At 33.5% G+C, this 20,279-nt stretch overlaps 1 protein-coding gene across 1 annotated transcript; it reads right to left on the bottom strand.

Moving 5' to 3' along the window:
• Positions 1–11,453: 11,453 nt before the first annotated feature.
• Positions 11,454–19,824, bottom strand: LOC132707843 (lipid droplet-regulating VLDL assembly factor AUP1-like). Its single transcript, XM_060679808.1, has 7 exons — positions 19,588–19,824; positions 19,352–19,495; positions 19,013–19,301; positions 18,680–18,818; positions 14,201–14,478; positions 13,740–13,935; positions 11,454–12,146 (listed from the first exon to the last, which is right to left on the bottom strand). Exons 2-7 carry the CDS (start codon positions 19,390–19,392, stop codon positions 11,848–11,850), a joined length of 1,242 nt encoding a protein of 413 aa, XP_060535791.1. The 5' UTR covers positions 19,393–19,495; positions 19,588–19,824; the 3' UTR covers positions 11,454–11,847.
• Positions 19,825–20,279: the final 455 nt, after the last annotated feature.

Here is a 20,279-nt window from a genome sequence, read left to right as displayed (position 1 = left end):
GAAATAATTATAAGTTTGTATTGATGTAATGAATGGGAAAGGAATAATTAAGAAACAGAAAATTTTGACAGACGCTGATTTAATCAACAAGGTTGAATTACCCTCAAAAAATAAAAAAATGTGAGTGACGGCGAACTTTATTGAAATTCGCCTTCCCAATAAACCTGTCGATAGAGAGATACATTCGAAGAAAAAAAAGTCCATTAAAGATTTCTTTTCCGTGATCTAAATTACTTGCTCATTTTCCATTCATATGTTTTTACGGTTTTATTTCCCGTTTTATTAATTTACGTCGTGTTTTGTACGTTTTTTTTGTGTTTTAAATTCACTTTGTTTATTAAGTATTTGCTTATTTAAGACTTATGTCACATGATCCAATGTATACATATGTGAACATACTTTACATAATTATGTTATAGGTATTATGCATTTCAATAAGCTATTTTTATATTACATATTACGTTTTTTTTTATAATTATATACTGAGTCGAATGTGTTAAATAAAATTTATAAGCCTTTAATATCGGGTGTCGTTCATTAATCCACTGACAGAGACAGCCCTTGCATTTGATTGTTCAGATTAAAAAGGCTGTACCATACTGATAAATAATTAGATGTAACTGTGAAAATGTGAACACATTTGGTTTTAATTTAATTGTTTTAAATGGATTTTCATTAAGTAAAAGCCACCTGTGCCATTCTATAAGTTGTAATGTTTGTATATTAAGTTGAGTACGAAAAAAAACTAATAAATAAATAAGAAGGGAGCATGCGCAAAAACAAGGATAATCAATTTTAACCGTGTGGCTCTTTTTGCGGGCAATAATAACGACGGCAAGGAGCTACAGTTGTCAAATGAAAACCAAGAGAGTATTAGCGTTTTTCTGGTTGGAGAATTGCAAGGAACACGATAGAAATTATCCTCAGGTCTACTGCAATAGAGATTTTCCTAAACATAAACTTAGAAGTTACTCATGTGTATAATGAATCGATAGTGTGTAAATAGTGACTTTTTATGTTGGCACATACAGTTTTTAAGTTCTGCCATAAGAAATTGGCGATAAAGCTTAAATATATTTAATTTTTTTCATTTGCCATTTTTATCAAAGGAAATTTATTACAGTTTGTTAGTTTTTTTTCCTCTAGGCAGTACACTCGTGCGCTTCGATATTATTATAGAACTATGTGATTGGTGAGGAGGTAGCAATAAAGCTCGGTAAAATTGAAGTAATTTTTACGCATACGTATATAATCCCGTTGTCTGTCCCCTGAAGGGGACAGACAACGCCGGAGAAGGAATTAAGGACAAGCAAGTATCTAAACAAAGGTTGGAACGGAATTGTCCTAGTTTGCATTTTGGTCATCCGAGAGCAATTTTTTAAAGTTATTTTTCAGATGAAAGTCTATTAAGGACACGGAAATTGAAATGGCATAATTACAAAACTGTAATGATGGTGTAAACCTTAATGTAAAAATCTCAAAAGTGTTTATTCATTAAGTATTGTGATGTGTCATTAAAAAAGAATAATACGAATTTACAAGGCACTTCACTGAATCATATGTAATAAAGTATTCTAAAAAAATAAAAAATCGCGTGTGTAAGGGTATATAAAAAAAAATTTTTCAAAAACTGTTTACGAGACCAAAAAAATTCTTGAACCAAAAGAAGCAGAAGAAACGGCTCTGTAAACTTTTATTCGTGACAATTTTTCAAAAATATACAGGGTGCGCGGCAAATTCAAAAAAACTGAAAAATGATTCAGAAAGACTATGATTCAGATCTCGCTCTCTTTTATGTTGCGACATAGCCCGCGTGGATAGCAAAAACTTTTGTATTGTATTTGATCTAGTGCAATAACATATAACATATTTCAAGCATTTTTTCGATTATATACAGGGTTTTCAAATTATAAGCAAAAATCTAAAATATCTAGAAGATTGTTTTTTTAGAGTAAATTATTAGCCGCAAATCAAAAATCGTAAAAATATGGCTACAAACGGGGTCATGGGCCACATCAAGAGCTGCAAACGCCGGTCGGGATATTTGAAAAAATCCATATTGAAATCGATATTTCGGGGACTGTCAAGACGCCTTGACGTCATTGATTATTACGGCGCACTGCATGGTTTTAGAAAAAACTTATTTTCTCGAAAACCATTTACTATTTTCAAAAAATTATTGCACCAGGACACGTGGAAAATCCAGGGCTATAACCTCTACTTCGAACAATGATTGTATCATATACAGGGTGTGTCTTTGTGACACCGTTTTTTTTTTATAAAACTTACAAATTCTTACCTATTCCCATTTTGTGTAATTTCAAAAGAGATCCTACTCACTTTGTCTATGTTACTCAGTATATCTTAGAAGTTTTGGAGACCGACTAAGGTTGTATACACAGATACAAGCAACTCTTGATTTTATATATAATTTTCCAAAGAAACTATTACAGGCTACTGTAATACCATTTACAAGGCTTCTGGGTTCCCCCTGTGTCAGTTTAGTGAAGTTTGACTTATAAATAGAAGTCTCAGGACTAATCCAGAAGATTCGTAATTAGTATAGAGGCTAAAAATTTTGTTGGCATATGAGGAGTACTTCAATGGTCGAATATGGGTCCCTGAGTTTCGTTATCAATTTATCCATTACGTTAAACTTACTTCATTTGTGGTTAAGGATCTTTCACAAAGCTCATGATAAATCAGCAGTGCTCTGTGAATTCTCTGAAACTTAGTGTCGTCTTATGCACCGAAATGATAGCCCCACGTTGTTCGATTATACACTCAACAGTGTGGCCATGAAGAGATGTGATACGCGTGTTTGACACTAACTTTACTTTAATTGAGGTTTGTCCCTTAACCTTGTTTGCACCACATTGACAAGGAGTTAACTGGAAGATTCATCTATAATATGTTGGATGTCAGATAACCAAATTTAAATGGTATTGCTGTGACATTAACTTTGTCTCACTGTAGAGCCATTATAAGTAACCACCCCCTCTAATTTGTTTCCTCTAGGTTTTAGAAAAAAAAGTTTAATAAATTGCATTGACAACTGATATTTATCTTCCATGTTTTGTTTACGTATACGGGGGGATTTTCACAGAAATTATGGTGTTGTAATGAAAATTTTGAAAGCCTCAACATATCGAATATATCTACGGCAATGGCAGCAATAAAAAGTAATAAAGTATATTTATCAATTATTGAACTGAGGTGGCTTCTACTTGATGAAAATCCATTTATCAAAATAAGTAAGAACTGAAAGTTCAGATTTTCACGAAATTATATATTTTGACATGACAATTGTTTCGACATTTGATAAAGACACGGTGTTGTCGAAGCAATTGTCATGTCAAAATATATAATTTCGTGAAAATCTGAACTTTCAGTTCTTATTTATTTTGATTTTTATATATTTATCACTTCAGAGGAATTAATATTACGAACCGGGATGAAGAATTATACATTTGTTTATATTATTGGTAATTTGACTTTTTTAACTTTGCCCGTGCCTCATAAAACGGGCACCAGTAAAATACAGAATAGTATTATATTTATTACGTTATAAATATTTGCGTATTTCAAAAATCGCTGCTCGTTGGGACGATAATTGCTTTTTTGTTGTTTTCCGATACTGACAACAAATCAGGGTGTCTTCAAAAACGTTGATTAAGGACCAAGATAGACTTTTTAAAATACTGATTAACGTTTTCTAAGTTTTACGCCCTTGCTGAATTTTTCCCGGCAATAATAGTATATTTTTCAGACAAGAATTTAAATTCTATACATGATGGAGTTCCCGATTTGAAGAATTTTAAAGAAAAACAAGTGGCATTCTTTTAAAACCATGAAAGTGCAGCACCTTACGAAGGAAAATAAGACACAAATTCAAAATTCAAATTTATTTCGTGATATTTACAATAAAACAATTGTTTTCATACGTCAACTATAAAGTACAAGTTATCAAAAGATTACTTATTATAATACACATATTGTAATACTAACAAATAAGCAAATGCAACTAATCAAGAATGTACAAAACAAATTAATAAAAACGACATTTACAAAATTTAAAATAACACTATGTCAATCCCAACTACAAACACGACCCTATCTACCCAAAATTCATATTTCCAAAATTAAAATATTCTTGTATATTGTAGAAAGCCCTTCCAAGTAGAATTTTTTTGAGTTCGCTATAAACACATCCAAACTTAAATCCCTTAATTTGTTGGGTAATTTATTATATAAGGCAGGACCGTAATAGTTATGAAAGTACCTGCTATGAGTCAATCTTGTAAATCTTATATCAGTTGTACCACGGGTATTATGTTCGTGGATTTTAGTATTTGTCGTATAGAGATTAGCATTTTTCTTCATGTAAATAAGACACGATAAAATATAATGACTTGGCAATATGGTCTTACGTCATCGGCATATCCTATTCCCGACAATAATCTAATAATAACTAATATTTTGAAGAGTTATGTTAGAAAGACTAGAAATCGACCCTCTATTTTTTGATGAAATTTTATAAACTGATGAATCTTCTTTTACATCAGCAGGGATATTTTCAAGTCTAATGTTCTGTTAATGGTTGGTGTGAAATTAAAAACAACAAAATTGTGTTCCATATATTTTATGAAAGCGATAGATCCCTTATATCACAAAATGTAAAAGAGTTTATAGTTAATATGTTACTGAATGAATCTACAGAAATTATTTTTCAACAGTACGAATACGGCTCGGGTAATGGATTATCTCGACAATAAATATAGAGAGTGGATTGAGAAACACCACACCTTAGGGTTCCAGACACTTATTTATTGGTCATTTAAAAAATAAAATTTATTTTACTAGACAAAAAAAGAATTATATAATAAATATGGTAGTGGACCACGCCAAACAATGTTTAACAACCGTAATAATAATTATTGTTGTCATTTATATATTAGATTACAAATATTATGTTGTTCTATCAAAATGGACGACAAAACGACTAATGAACGAATGAAACAAATGGCGAGTTATGACGTACTAAGTGCAAAATTTGTGTGTTGGATAACAAAAATAACCATAATGTGTTATATATATTTGAAATCAGCTTTCAAAGGGCTCTTATAAATGGTTATAATATAGATTTTTTGGATCCCCCTAAATACGTAAATATAACACGGACGAAAACTTTTATAATTGATCACCCTATACACTGTTGTTTATAAATGTATAGATAAATTATTTTTCCTTTTTTCATTATGGCTATAAACAATTGCTACCTTTGATCGATTTGTTGTATTTCAAAACTATTATTATTATTACTACAAATTTTTAACGATGTCACAATCGAAAGTCTTTCCTCCACAGCGAAGCTTCAAGTACAGAGTGCGAATTCCATCCTAAGACACACCCGTCGCATTAGAACTTCTTTATCAGTGGCTTATTCCTATGCGGAAAGTACCACGGAAGGAGTAAACAGCTTGGCAACGTCGCTCGTTTCTCAGCGCGAACAGGTCCTAGTTTTATTGTAGTCCAGATTTTCAACCTGTACCGTGTGAGCCTAATAATGGCTTTTAGAGATTTCGTCGGTCCTTTTTTCTACGGACGCGTTCATGGTGTACGGAAAGCCTTTGTGTCACGAAATTAATGGGATAATCCATACGTCCAAAACAAGCCTTAGTTTTCTATACCGGGTGTCAGAAGTTAAAATAGCTTTCTGACACTCAGCAACACTTGACACTAGTCTCAATTTCATCGGTGGGTCACCAACTTCCGACAGCAATTTATTAACAATTTCAATTTTCAATTGATTGTCAACACTTTAAAGTCGGATCTTCCTTATCATCATCTGTAATTTTATACTACTATTATTTACAGGTTTATTGTGTGTATTTTTACGTATCTGAAGTTCGCGGCCCAGGTAAATTTCCCTCTCACAAGAATTGCACATATAATTCCCTATAAAGGCTCTAAATTGGCAAGCGCGATGAGCTGTAATTAAAACTAATTTTTTAATCACATAATTGCAACATTTATTCACTAGGCCCATTTTAAATCACAGAAAATATTATTATAACAATTAAAAATTATAATACTAAAATATTATATGGTAACGGAGCGGTTTTTCGTTAAGTCGTTAATATATTCGTAAAGTATAGACATTTGATTATGGATGCTGACAATTTCATAAATTTATCTGTTTTTCATTATAAAAAGAATGTTAAAATCAAAATTTTAAAATATCGTTTGGGGGATCAATTTTCCATCATAAGTACTTTTTTTTAATTTTTTCCGAAGATTCCGAAAAGAGATTTTAAAAATGATGTATGTTTTCTATTTACTGCAAAAAGTGGGCAAGAATTTTTTTTTTAATCCAATAATACCTGATTTCTCCCTTGCGTTTTTTTGGTTTATTTTATTTTATTTATTTTGGTTTATTTAATTTATTTATTTAAGTAAATTCAGTTGCTGAAAAATTCAAAACCAACCCTTTGAGGACCGTTGTTCATATAAAATATTTTTCTTAAAAATATTTCGCCGTCCACTGTATGTTCATGATAATTAAATTAAATCAAATATATTCAGTGACGTAGTTATGTGGAAGAGTAGTTATCTTGAACATCGCCACTTCATAATAGATATAATCTATTGTGATGTAATTTCAAGAGATATACAAAAATGTATTCGCGTTGTTTCTCAAAAACTAACGGTCATAGAAAAAGTATAGTATACAACTCGTTTGGTAAGCTTTGACTCACTTGCCGTTTACCAGGCTTGTGGCATAATATACTGTTTGGTTTGGGCTTGGGTTCTTGTTAATTTGTTGTGTTTTTATTTGAGTGACATCGTTTAAATAAAATATTTTAAAGATGTGTAGAAGGTATTTTATTCATAGCTTACTCATGGCAGCATGACATTGACAGCAAGCAACTAAATTATTTTTCCAACTCAATGCTTTACATTTTTTTTTAAATTGGAAATTGTAAGTTTTATCAAAAATTGCAAGAGACAAAATAGTTTCTTAACAAACCCGTGTATCGATTTTTTTCCTTGTAGTTGCGTAAATGTTTCTTCAAATTTATTTAAGAATGATAGGAGTAATCTAATCCTATATTCTTCACTTATTTTTTTTCCGTAATATTTGTTTTATCTATCTTCATTTAAAAAAAAACGGGTAAGATGACTGATTTTCGTTAAAAATTCTAAGTATTTGAAGGTTTAAAGCAAAATACTGTCTTGTTGTTTGTCAAAAATAATATATTTTGAATTAGCTGTGGCCTTTTTAATTCTACGTGATGGTGTATTTTTATGAACGAATTTTGTACAGTAATTGGTTCTGTCTTTTTCAGAATGCCGGAGAATAAGAAAATATCGGATCGCCGATCTCGGAGTGACAGGGTTAATATAGAGGCAGCCATCAATGAGGTTTTAGAAGGCAAATCTGTCAACAGTGTAGCGGAACGATTTTCAATTCCTGAAGCGACGTTAAGAAGGTACGTCAATAAGAAAAGAAATGGACAAGATTTACCTGTTCATGGTGGAAGATTCAGAGGCACCTTTTCAGAAGAACAATATAGAGAACTTTATAATTACACAAAAATTGTAAATGAACGTGCCGTTGGACTTACATTTCTTCAACTGAGAGAAATAGCATATGAATATTCGGAAAGAAACGAAATTCCCCACCGTACCCCACAGGACTGAAAAAGGGATGGCCGGAAAAGATTGAACTGCTGGATTTGCCAAAAAATGGAAATTAAGCTTGCGAAAACCAGAATCTACGTCTTGGCAAGATTAGTGGGATTTAATAAAGCATCAGTCGGCATCTTTTTCGATATCGTTAGCGAACATTATACAAAATACCACCCGAATGCATTTATAATGCAGATGAAAGTGGTGCCCACCAAAATTCCCAAAGTCTTCAGTCCACGTGGAAATAGAAGAGCGGCAAAGGTACTTTCAGAGGAAAAGGGCCGGTGGCCTGCTGGTAATTATGTTCCACCTTTTTTTGTTTTCGGCAGAGTCCGAACTTCGTCATGCAGCACGAAGAAAAATGGATGGATGGATTCGGAGATATTTCTAAAATACCTGAAACACTTCAAGCAATACACGAAATGCTCTCCGGATGAACCCATTTTACTTTTTGTGGACAACTATCGTAACCGCGTTACTCTTCTGGCATTATAATGGTCGGATTTCCCCCACATACAACCCATCGACTACAACCTATGGATGTGTCATTTTTTGGTCCCTTAAAAACCCATTTTAGTCAGGAGTGCGACTTGATTAAATTAAAAGAAGCAAAAAAGATAAAAAATTAAACAATTCACAAAGGCAAGTTTTTAGCTGGGTACAGTTCAAAACTTCCAAGTAGTTTAGTCCTATCGGAGAGTAAAATTCATATTCCACGTATTTTTGACAAGACGCAAAATCGGGTCACACAAAGTGTCTTGTTCAACATCTTTGAGAGTTCAAAAATTACTTGCTCACTTTTTTAAGGAGAGAAAAAATCGCGCTTCTTTCATCATTGATACCAATAAATCTATATGGTTGAAAAGGGCTCGGCACGGGCATTTTTTTAAGACCACAGCCAACTATGATTGCCATATAAAATAAGAAAGTTATACTCATTTATGAGAAAATAGAAAACTGTAAAAAAAATCTGAGTACGTAATGCATTTGCCTTTAAAAAAAGCCATAATAATATTTCGTTTCCCACGAATCCGCGCCACTTCGGACATTTCTGGGATTTTACCGCACGGCTTTGGAAGCAATCGGGTGTTTTCGGAGACATTTCCAACGCTTTGATTGTTGACGTTTGTCAAATCTGACAGTCATGTCAGTGAATGTATTCGTGTATACTCAAAAACTAACGGTCGTAGAAAAAGTATAATATGCAACACGTTCGGTAAACTTTTTAACACACTCGTTTATTAAACACTCGCTCCGCTCACGTCAAATAAACTCGTGAGTCAAATGCCGTTTGCCGCACTTGTTGCATAATATACTATATTATTATTGCCTTGGTAATAATAGTAGATCTTAAGTTGTTCAAAATATTCCCTACTCGTATAGATCCCAGCTAAAACTCCAATTACGACCACCATGACATATGTAATATTTCCAGTGTTAGACTATCCAAAACTTTTTATCAAGAATAGCTTTTTTTTCACATTACTTATTATAAAAACTACTAAACTAGGTTGTTTTCAGCGTTTTATAACAAACAAAATTAAAACACTTTCCATATTTTAAGAGGCTGGTGGCCAGCAGTGGGGCCCAGTATGATTCGTCAATTATTCTCGAATCACCCACCTTCTATTCATTTTCTCTGCTTTTCTCTATTTTTGATAAAAAACAAACGATTCACTTTAATAATACAATATATTTTTCACTAATACAATAAATAACAATATGTTATGTACAAGTTCAAAATAAATCCCCTAGCGTAGTTCGTTTTGATATAAAATATGTGCAATATCTGTCACAACACTACTTTTGCCTCGAATCGAATTTTTTAAACTATGTACAGGAGTGATAAAAGTGATACTAATCCCAGACCCAGACCTCAAGTTAAACTAGGTCGCGACTAACGACGGCATAACCTTATTCCTTTAAGTCTTACCAAATTAAGCATGTATGACGCTGTCTAGCGAGTTTTCAGGTTAAGCCAGTGTATTCCGCAATGAATGCGTAAAAAATCAATCCTAAACTCGTGAAAATAATTACGTTCCTGCCAAATATTCATTGGTAAAATGTCACTCATTAAATGGAGAGCGTTATCTCCTTCACAAAATGAAATCTTGTCATTTTGGAATCGGCAGTACCTGGATATCAACCATGCAAAATGTGCGGCGACTGCTATTATGCAATAGCGATTGGCCAATAGCCTGCGTCTGATTCTTAGATGAAGGCACTAAATACTGAATGATGTGTTGATGATAACAGAACGACTGCTGGTTTTGGTTTGGTTTTGGTACGTACGATAGAAGTGTCAATTCCTGAGTATAGCCTTGAACAAATATACATTATGAACATACATATTTTAAATCTGCGTCGTCCTTTAAACGGTACCAGAGTCTCGTCAATGGTGGCATGCACTCCGATTAAATAATTTTTTGACAGTTTAGAATAAAGATTCTGAATACCAGTCACGCTTGTGATGATTTGAAAATAGAACAGAGCAAAAAAATGCAAAACAATGAATTTATTTCATGAGAAATGGTGTTTTTATATGGCGCAGAGTTTTGATTTTGTACTTTTAGTCTTATTGTTTCAAGTTTGGTGTTTACTACAGGGATGATAAACAAATCCCAGATCTGTCTAGCAGTTGCTTTGTTTTCAAGAGCTCGCGCAGTACCATCAGGCTGACAGAGTCGAACTTTTATTATATTTCTTCTGATGTGAGGATTGTCGAATCTGCAGTTCGCTTCTATTAGAACCTGCTCTTCTTCATTATATACGTCATCGTCAAAGTCGGTATTCGGTTCACTTGAAACATATGAATCTTCTGAGTCAATATCACTCTCACAGAGTTGTAGATTTAACAGAACATGAAATCAGGTTTATGGCCGCCTTAGTCGCCCGAGAATCTTTGTTAGATTGTGGAAAAATAAACTCGAAGAAAAAATTTCAAAAAACATGCCCAATTATTCGGAGAAATTAAAAACGGTTGGGCTATCATTAGTAAAGAAACTATTGTCAATATAACAATATTGGTCCAAATATTAACTGTAAGGACTCATCCATCCATCCAGAAAGTTGCTTTAATTTTGTACGATACTGTGGGTTAAAAAGCAGTTTAGATAAAATACACCTTTTTTATAAGTATGTCTTTTGATGTCGTTTTTTCGATCATCTTTTGATATTTAACACAAACCAAACCGAGATATTCAAATTTCACGTGAAGACGGGTGCGAATGATGAAAAAGTACGTGGGACATGTGGCTTATCATTCGATAGACAAGCGCTGGGAGGAGTTCGGCTCTTTGGAAGTGTTGTAGATGTTGATTTTAGCAAGTCCGTTATTAAATCTAAGCCTTTGCTATCCTTTTCGGCAATTAACTTAATTATTTCAGCGCACATATCGGTTTCTTTTTTGTAAAATTGTCGCGTGAACTTGGCTTTACTTATTTCTGGACCTTTCTTCTGTCTCTCGGAAATCTTCAGTATATTGTTGCCATTTTTCAATTAACACTTTTACAATTAGCTCCCTTAGCTGTGTTGATTCCTATTTACTTTAATTTTTTTCGTGTGCTTTAAAAGTGTCATTTTTTCAGAAATTGTTCTACTTTTTAAAATTTTGAATACATCCAAGTTTCCATTGCGTCTCTGCAGTTTTTTCTATTGATTTTCTGTAGGATTTTTTGCGTCATCGAGTTTAGTTACTTTCATCGGTCATCCCTAAACTTAATGTTTGGGCAACGGTTTGTTTTTTTTTTGTTCTCTGTGACGGAACTTCGGGATTTGATGTAGGCCACGCATCGGCCACCATTTTGTCGGCTAGTTTTTGCGTGGAGGATCGACAAATTTTTGAAATTTTTTTTGGGACCTAAAAAACTCTATTTGGTTGAAAAAAAAGTTGTGGCATGAAATAGCGGGATTTTAGAACTGAACTGAGCGCTCAGTGTCTCTCTAATGATTAAACAAAACTAAATTAAACATTTTATGATTCATTCATTTTTTGCACATTTACTGCGGACCACCTTGTATAGCACGGGTTGCGCAGCACGGGCAGATAAAAATCAAAACCCCATAACCCTAACGAATTGAAAAATTAAACAAAGGTATAAAAAAACAGGGCTTCCCTTTTTGGCACTAATTCTAACCTAGAACTAACACAGACTGCTAAAACGATATGTCCAGATTATTTTTCTCAATATAACGTCGCCTGGCCACCGCAATGAGTAGTTCTTTCCGTTCCTGGAACGATTTCGTACGTTCCGACGCTGTTTTACCGAAGCTAGTGGCGGCGGTGCTTAACGGAACTACGTTCGAGACGTTTGAAAAATTTAAGGAGCCGGAGGATTTCGATGCGGACGCCCGATGGTGGCTCGAAGAAGGAGACGGTTGCGGAGATTCGGGAACGAATTGAATCCTTCCTTCCAGGATATTGGTGATCGTTGCGTCGACGCCTCTGGTGACGACTTGAACGGACCGGTATTAACGGGGTGGACAATTTAAAGGTGATATCGTAAGTTTTTCATAGAAGCTTCCACAGGCTATGGTAATACTATTTAAAAATCTTCTGGACTTATCAGTAATCCAACTAGCCTTTAATAAAAAACAGAAAATTAAGAGGATAGTCGACTGCAACTGGTAAGATTAACGACTTCCTTGTTAAGTCGCAGAGACCATCACGTTATTCCTAATTTTATTAAAATATCCTATCATATTAAAACGTCATCTGCTTACGAAATTCTTCGTAGACCTTAATTTGCTTTATTTTGAAAAGGAATCTTCAAACCCTTACAGATAAAGACCAAATCAATAAGACCCTTCCGTCTCAACATCTTGCAATTGCTCCCAAATTGTCCACATCACATTCAAAAATTTGAAAAACCAACCATAACTCCGAACCAAACTCCTTTCAACTACCAAACGCATCGTCAACATTCTGGGACTGAAAAATCACTTTTTATCCTTAAAAAAATTCAACCTGCAAAATCTAATTTCCCGACATTGTAATTTCAAAAGGCGATAAAGGAAATGGTCGTCATGAACACTGATTATCGCACAGCACATTGCTGATCACATATTAAAAGTTCCTGAGAAATATAATGTCAAAATCAGATTTACCGCTTGTCCAAAAATCACTCAACATCAATCCAAAGACGAAATTGAAATTCCTTTTTAGATACCAGTAGCATTCCATGCATATGCGCCAAAAAATACATTGGAAAAACAGAACAAAAAATATCGCCCGGGCTAAAAGAACGTGAAAAAGCCCTGAGACTGCGACAAATAACCTCATTAAACGAACATTATCACGAAACCGCAAATAACTTGCACTCGAGAAAAAAAAAATCCGAGAATCTATATTTAAAAATTATTATAAAAAAAAAAAATCCATATCTAAACAAGGAAACAATCTTAACCACGACCCGACCCAGGTTCCTGGGTGCCACTGACCGACCACATATCAAAAGTAATTAAGAAATATAAAGTCAAAACAGGATTTACCACAAATCCAAAAATGTCTCAACATCTTCGATCCGACAAAGACAAAATTTTATTTAATTCAGAAGTTTTGTATATAGCATTACAGTAGCCTGTGGAAGTTTCTTTGAAAAATAAACTATATTTCACGTTAACCTTGTTAATTTATGTAAAACGTATGCCAGTGGCGTAGCAATTTCAATTTTAGAATGTTATGTAATATTAATATTTTTAAAACAATAAATATGACATCAAAAAAAAAAATGTTTTTCTATTAGTTTGGTCCCTATAACTCACAACTCACAAAATCTTTGTTGGCCTGTGCTATCGTTGTCGAGCCGCTAAAAACGACAGAGTGGAAAATACATTGTATATTTTAATTTTTATTATTCAAATATTGAAGTAAAAAGACGAAAAAAAAAATAAAAATAAGCCGGGAGTGACAAAAAACAGTCCAAAGAAAAAATCAATTTCTAAGATTATGCGTTAATTTTAAAGCGCCGTTTTTTTTCCTGTTTCTTTAAACTATTTTGGATAATAGAGTTTTTTTTTTAATATCGAAAACTACATCTGCCTCTCACCTAAATCATTATAAATCACGTTAAGCGGTACGTGGGGCAAAACTTCTTTCACTTGGTTCGCCATCCTCAGCAGTTCGGGATTCGGCCTTCGACCATACGAATCATTCGCCCGATTTTGAGTTTGTCTTTGTCGCTCCGCTAGATAGCGTTTTTCCCACTCCGTTAAATCCGCGGCTGTGAAGTTGGACGTATCGATCTGCAAAATTTTCAAAATTTGGAAAGCAGTTCGCCACCGCGTCTCTAACCGGTTGCCAAAAGTCCAGTTATAACAATTGTCCAGTTACGTCATAGCTCGACATCTTTATCTAATTCATAACGGATGTCGTAAATTGACACAGAAATTTTGCTTGTCAGTTTTCAAATCCGTGTCAAAAACCGCGTCAAGATCAATTTTTTTAGCTAAGACATACGCCAGTTACGTCACTGTACGTGACTGCACAACTGCTCCGACTGGACTTTACCTTCAACTCCGACGCGATATTTTGCCTGGCGATTTCCGCGAACTCGTCGTCGGTAAAGCTTTTCTTCTCCAAAGACGGTAAAAATTTTAGTTTGTAGTTGGTAACGGGCGAATACATGAAATATAAAACGTTGCTCAAGTACGACGATCCGATCTTCGAAACCGATATATTCAAAAAAGGCCTTTCGACGGTAACACAAATAGGTTGCAGTTTAGTAAGAAACTGAAAATATTTCGAATTGAATTTCAGCAGGGCTCTTCCATTCGTGGGCTTTTCTTCTAAAAATCAGAATCATTTTAGCCGTAACGTACCGGATCGTAAACTAGAATCCCAGATAGCACACGACATTCATTGGATACGCCAAATTAGTCCATACATTAACCATGCAGAAAATTCTCCGATAGTTCAATGGACTATTATTTTCGTACAACTTCCGGATATCATTTAAATATTCACTATCAGATTAGATAACACATTCATATAAAATTCAGGAGCCATGTCTCAGAGATTAATTTTATTATTATGCTAGTTATAGAGCAAAGCATAACCAAAACCTAATTTTAAGGATTATATGAAGGTTTTATTTTAAATTATTTGTAGTGCTAATTGAAGACTAACCTCACGTCAAAATTTGTAAATTAAAATCAAAGTGATATAGTCACACTCTGTAATGTTACAGTGGATTTATTCGTACGAATTTATTACTAGTATGGTTTAAAAACTTCAAAATTTGCATATTTATTTGGTAAATGTTTCTTAAAAGAACAAATTTGTATTTCAAAAGAATTATATGTACGTAATCCAAACTTGGATTCCAAAACGACTTCCAGAAGTGTGACACTTGACATTTTTCGAGTTTAATGGATATCCACAAGCTGGCGCTATTGCGAATCCCGGATATCCCGTGGACTTGTCATTTGTTCAGAACACATCCTACCGCACCATAAATTGTGGCGTTTATTATTATTATCCGGTAAACACGAATGTTTGTATTTGAAAGTGTCAGAGTGAGACAGAGATGTTTTGAAATTTGACAGGAAAGTACGGCTTAATGTTGTATCAGAGGACGGAAGAGGAATCGAACTTCTCAACACAACCTTCAAAGTGACTTTCGATGGAACCATTGCACATGGCGGACGTTGCTCCTGCCCGGTTCCAAAATATTTATAGAAATCGGTCGAAATTAGTGTGGTTTAAAGAAAATATTGTTACGTATAGTCGTTATCTGACGTGATAGAGACGTAGTGCCTATAAGTTTGGGAAATAGTGTTCGTCTTACGTGGATGTACACGGATTTGTGATGTGTAATTCCGTGAGGTGTATGTAAATACGGTTTCCGAATGTCCTATATTCACGCTGGTAACCAGGCCGGATGGGATCGGATATCCCGTATAAGATGATTGCTGGAGCCGTTTGAAGAATCGGTCGTCATTTTATGACAATTTATTTAGAAGTTGTTTCCATTTTTGTATACATTAAATAGCCTGGAGGATGATAGATTGGTCCAGACCCTTTTCTTAAGAAGGCATTCTTTAGGATATCTGAATAATGTGAAAAATTGTGTAAGCTCGCCGAATGACCTTATGCAGTCGTGGCCATTAGAAGTAAAGAAGAACCTTCAAAGTACTTTAGAATATCTTAGTGGAAAAAACCAAACCATATACTGAAGAAACACTTGACGACTATCAATGTAGATTCAGAACTGGACGTTCAATATTGGAGAGATTTTTCACTAATAGACAGATAATGGAAAATTGCTGGGAATATGAGTTACATCAAATGTTAATAATAGACTTCAAACAGGCATTTGATAGAGTATGTTAGAACGAAACTGTCGCCAGCAATATGCAAGAACTTGAATTCTTCAAAAAACTGGTCAGTCTGATAGAATGGGTATGGAAAGCGCCCAATGCAAAATTACGATAGGACAACAATACTCACAGCTATACTCAAACAATGGTCTAAAGCAGGGAGATGTATTTTCTCCACAACTCTTAAATATAGCTCTTTAGCATATAAGGAGAGCGAGAATTGAGGTACCAACTTCAGTATTGCGTGGAAAAGGTCCCGATCTACTATTGTCTTGTGCAGACGATAGGAAATAGAAGAATAAAGACACAAGCCACAAGATCCAGAACAGAGATGGAATTGGTCAGAGTATAGAAGAGTTAAAGAATTCAAATATCTTGGAACAACCATCACTAAAGACAACATCGGATCGCACGAAATTAACAACAGAATACAAGCGGGACGCAGATGTCTCTATGCCCTTCAAGATTTTATAAGATGGAAACAACTTACCAGACTAACCAAGATCAATCTATATGTAACAGTGATAAAGAAAGTAGTAGAGACGATGACTGGCGCAAACAAAGAACAACTGAAGAGAAAAAAGAACTGGAAGAGCTTTTCACTATAATCTTATTCACTTTTTTTGTCCGGCAATATCACATTTACAACTGAACTACTTGCAAAAACATATTTTTAAATTTGGACAGAAGAAAATCGTATCAAGCCACTTACTATTTCATTATTTAACAACAAATTTGACAAAACAAGGCCACTCTTTATTTGGACCGTAACGACGAAACGCGCGCTTCGTTTGTCTTCCAATGGCTTAAAGTGTGCTATTTGGGATGTAATGTGTTTGGCCCATATCTCATATATTTACCAGAGGGATCAACCACTGCGCGTCAATACTGAAATCCGAAATTCTCAAACGTTATAAGACGGCGGCTGACGTCATCATTATGTTAACCATATTAAATAATATAGTGGTCCTATCACTACAAATCCCTACCTTATAATCTCTAATATACTTCAAAATATTGTTCCGGAATATTATTTAAAAAGGAATGCAGATAATGGAAATAACATATTCTTCAGACTTATTACTGGAACTGGAAATATGGAGAAGATGAGATGTCTACCACAATTTTACAAAAACCGGTTAATTTTATTGTATGCCAGCTTCGATTTTTGCTTAATATTTAACGCTAAAATTATTTCGCTACACAAGAAGGATGATAATAAAGTTGTGCTGAATTCTCGTCCTATTTCATTTTTATGTTCTAAAATCTTATAAAAATAATAACTCTGCAAATGATGGATTAAGAAATCTAAAATAACATTCTTACAAACTCCCAATATAATTTTAGACAAGGCAGAGACGCCTGTGATTGCCAACCTCTTCATGATTTACTTCGAAAAGAAAGCAATAGAGAAGGCAAATCTGAAGCCAAAATTATGGACAAGATATGTTGAGGAAGTATTTGTTGTATGGCCTTTTGGCAAGGAGAAGCTTTTGAAATTCCTAGAACATCTGAGTTCCATTCATCCAAGGATTGAATTCACTATAGAACTTGAAGATTATAACAGTCTGCCCTTTTTAGATGTGCACATCACAAGGACCGAAGATGGACACTTGGAACACACTGTCTATAGAAAACCAACACACACCAATAGATATCTGAACGCTAAGTCTCATCAAGTTTATTAAAATTTGGATTTGTCTTAACTTGAAAATAATACGCGCTGCGAATATGGTTAACATAATAAATTTTTGTATTAAAATTCAATATAACAAATCCTAATGGCCAATCTCAAATCACAAAACAAATTCTTTTCATGGGGGTATTTTAATAGGGAAAGGCATTAAGAAACTATTATCTTAAAATAAAAACGCCTTTGAATGATTTTCCCATTTAAATTTTTTGTCTTTTTTTATTTGGTTTTTGACCACTTTACATTAATTCATTTTTAAAAGATCAACGAGGACTACTAGAATAGCCCTTCTATAAGTAAATAAACACCAAATATATAACAAATGCTTCAGAAATTAAGGTATAGGATATTATGCTTTTATGTTTTAGCTGCTTAACTAGAAAAATATAAATATTTGTAGAAATATCAGTGGCGCACATTTTTTGTTAAAAATATTCGATGAAGTGCCTCATTCATCCTAAATGAACCTTTTATCACAACAATTTGATTGTTCCAATAAAATCGGTCAAAGTTCACATGGAAAAATTTCCATATTTTCATGTCACCTCTTGAATTATTCAAACGTTAAATATGTCAAGAAAATTCCGAGAAATTCAAAAATACCCTAAAGTACAGGGTGGTCTATTTAAAATATTTAACAATTTTTTAAAGAAGTTTTGTGATAAAAGTTTGCACTTTCCACGGATTTTTTTAGATATTTTTTTATTTCCACAATTTCTTTTAAATTTAAATAAAAACATTTTTTTAGTTACTTACCACTAGCTAAAGTTTTGGTGTTAAAAATAGAAAAATTGGAGTGATTTTTAATAAACTTGCCAGATTTTCGGTTAATGTTGATGTATATTACAAAGAGAGCTAATTTTTGCAGGCTATCACAGAAGTTTAATTTGAACAATCACTGATTTGAACAACACTATCACAATTTTTCATAAAGTGGTTAACCCCTCCGACTTACCTAAGTCAACCAATAAGTACCTGGGCAGAAGTGAACCGGTATGCGTTTTTTTGTAAACAAAACTTCTATGTTTTTCTTAAAACTCTCAACATTCGATAAACTGCCAAAATCCTTTGTTCCAAATCCCACCACACTTTGCAATGTAAATGATTTTGAGGGCTGCAACAGAGTATTTACATTTATTTACACAAATCGTATGAATCTTTACTCAAATAAGTGGCATAAATGACCTCTAATTCTAATGGAATAAAATTACAAAACAGAATGACAAAATAATCAGTGAAAATAACCTAGTCCTGACCACTAGCAGCAAAATAATTTTGAAAAAACTTTAAACTGGGATAAAAACTTACCGAAACTGATCCCGTAGTTATATGTACAACCAGCTGATCAAAAATCGATGTATGGTTGGTGATATAAAAATCCACTTTCTCCAACTGCTTAGGATTATCCACGGATATGGAAATTCCAAATGACAGAGAGGCCAATTTATTCAGCAACTTTTCGGTAAATGGAGAGTCGGGAAACGTTTGATTAACAATTATAAAACACAATACAAAAAAGCCTCTGATTATTAACAATATTAGACCAATTGGAAAATATAAAATTGAAAATATGGCTCTAGCACCAAAATCTTGAAACCTGCAAATATAAAAAATCATTAAAGTAAGTGAATACCTCAAATCCATTACCTGCTGAATTCAAACAGTTGTTTAATTTCCAAATTCGACATTTTTTCCAAAAATTGAACTTGAAGAAAGTCAATTTGTATTCATAATCCACCATAAAGGTTATACATCTACATAAACTCACTAAAAATATTAGTGAATTTAACCCTAAAAATATAAAGTGATATAAAGTCTTACATAAATAACCCAAAAAGAAGTTACAATACCCCTCATAAATGAATTTTATAAATAATACTTACACTTTTGTCTAAAGGCCAAAAAAACATTAAAAAAATATTATACCCATAGACAAGTTTGGAAATTCGGTGACATTTGATTTATTCATTTCACGGAATAGTACGGTAAACGCTTTGATTTGTAGTGGTTCAGATCACACCAGGTCGTAATTTTCAAAAATATGAGATACTTATTGAGGATTCACATACCGATAGAGTGCTCCATCCCAAAAAATATGGACATTGTCTCATATCTTATAATTAGTGTCATTCTGTGGGTGGCATTGCATTTCTACCTTCCTACAGAATTCGCTGTTTCTAGGCATAAACCGATTGATGATCAGTCTCTGTGGTGCTTCTTCAATTTAAAAGTGTGGAGAAAATATTTTTTTGTGAAATGCATGAGTTAGTCTGTAACCAACAGCAAAATCATTGAATATATGTGAAAAATTAAGAGCTGTTATGAAACAAACTATTATACACAATTTATTTAAAAAACTATGTCAATATATAACCTAAATTTGTCCTATGTGTAAGATAATTCCGCTAAAGTTAGTGTTAGAGAATACATAAATTAAAATAGTTAGTAAATATTGGATTTTATTTAGCACTTAAAACAAACATCCTCCTTTGAATGGATTCTGGTATTAGAATTATGGATTTCCCACAAGTTATTACATGCGTGGTAAAAACAATTTTGTTTAAAGTTTAAATTT

Source organism: Cylas formicarius, unplaced genomic scaffold, assembly GCF_029955315.1.
Source record: "Cylas formicarius isolate icCylForm1 unplaced genomic scaffold, icCylForm1.1 PGA_scaffold_9__14_contigs__length_23061073, whole genome shotgun sequence".
In the NCBI taxonomy this organism is placed as follows: Eukaryota; Metazoa; Arthropoda; class Insecta; order Coleoptera; family Brentidae; genus Cylas; species Cylas formicarius.
The sequence above is the reverse complement of the archived record's forward strand: the minus strand, read 5'-3'. Positions and strand labels throughout refer to the sequence as shown.

Bases quoted from the DNA above. Each gene is read 5' to 3' on its own strand.
- LOC132707843 (XM_060679808.1), bottom strand. From the start codon at position 19,392: ATGTCGAATTTGGAAATTAAACAACTGTTTGAATTCAGCAG. The intron at 19,302-19,351 runs GTAATGGATTTG...TTATATTTGCAG, and splicing joins CAACTGTTTGAATTCAGCAG to GTTTCAAGATTTTGGTGCTA. The intron at 12,147-13,739 runs GTGAGAGGCAGA...GGTCCGTTCAAG, and splicing joins CGTGATTTATAATGATTTAG to TCGTCACCAGAGGCGTCGAC.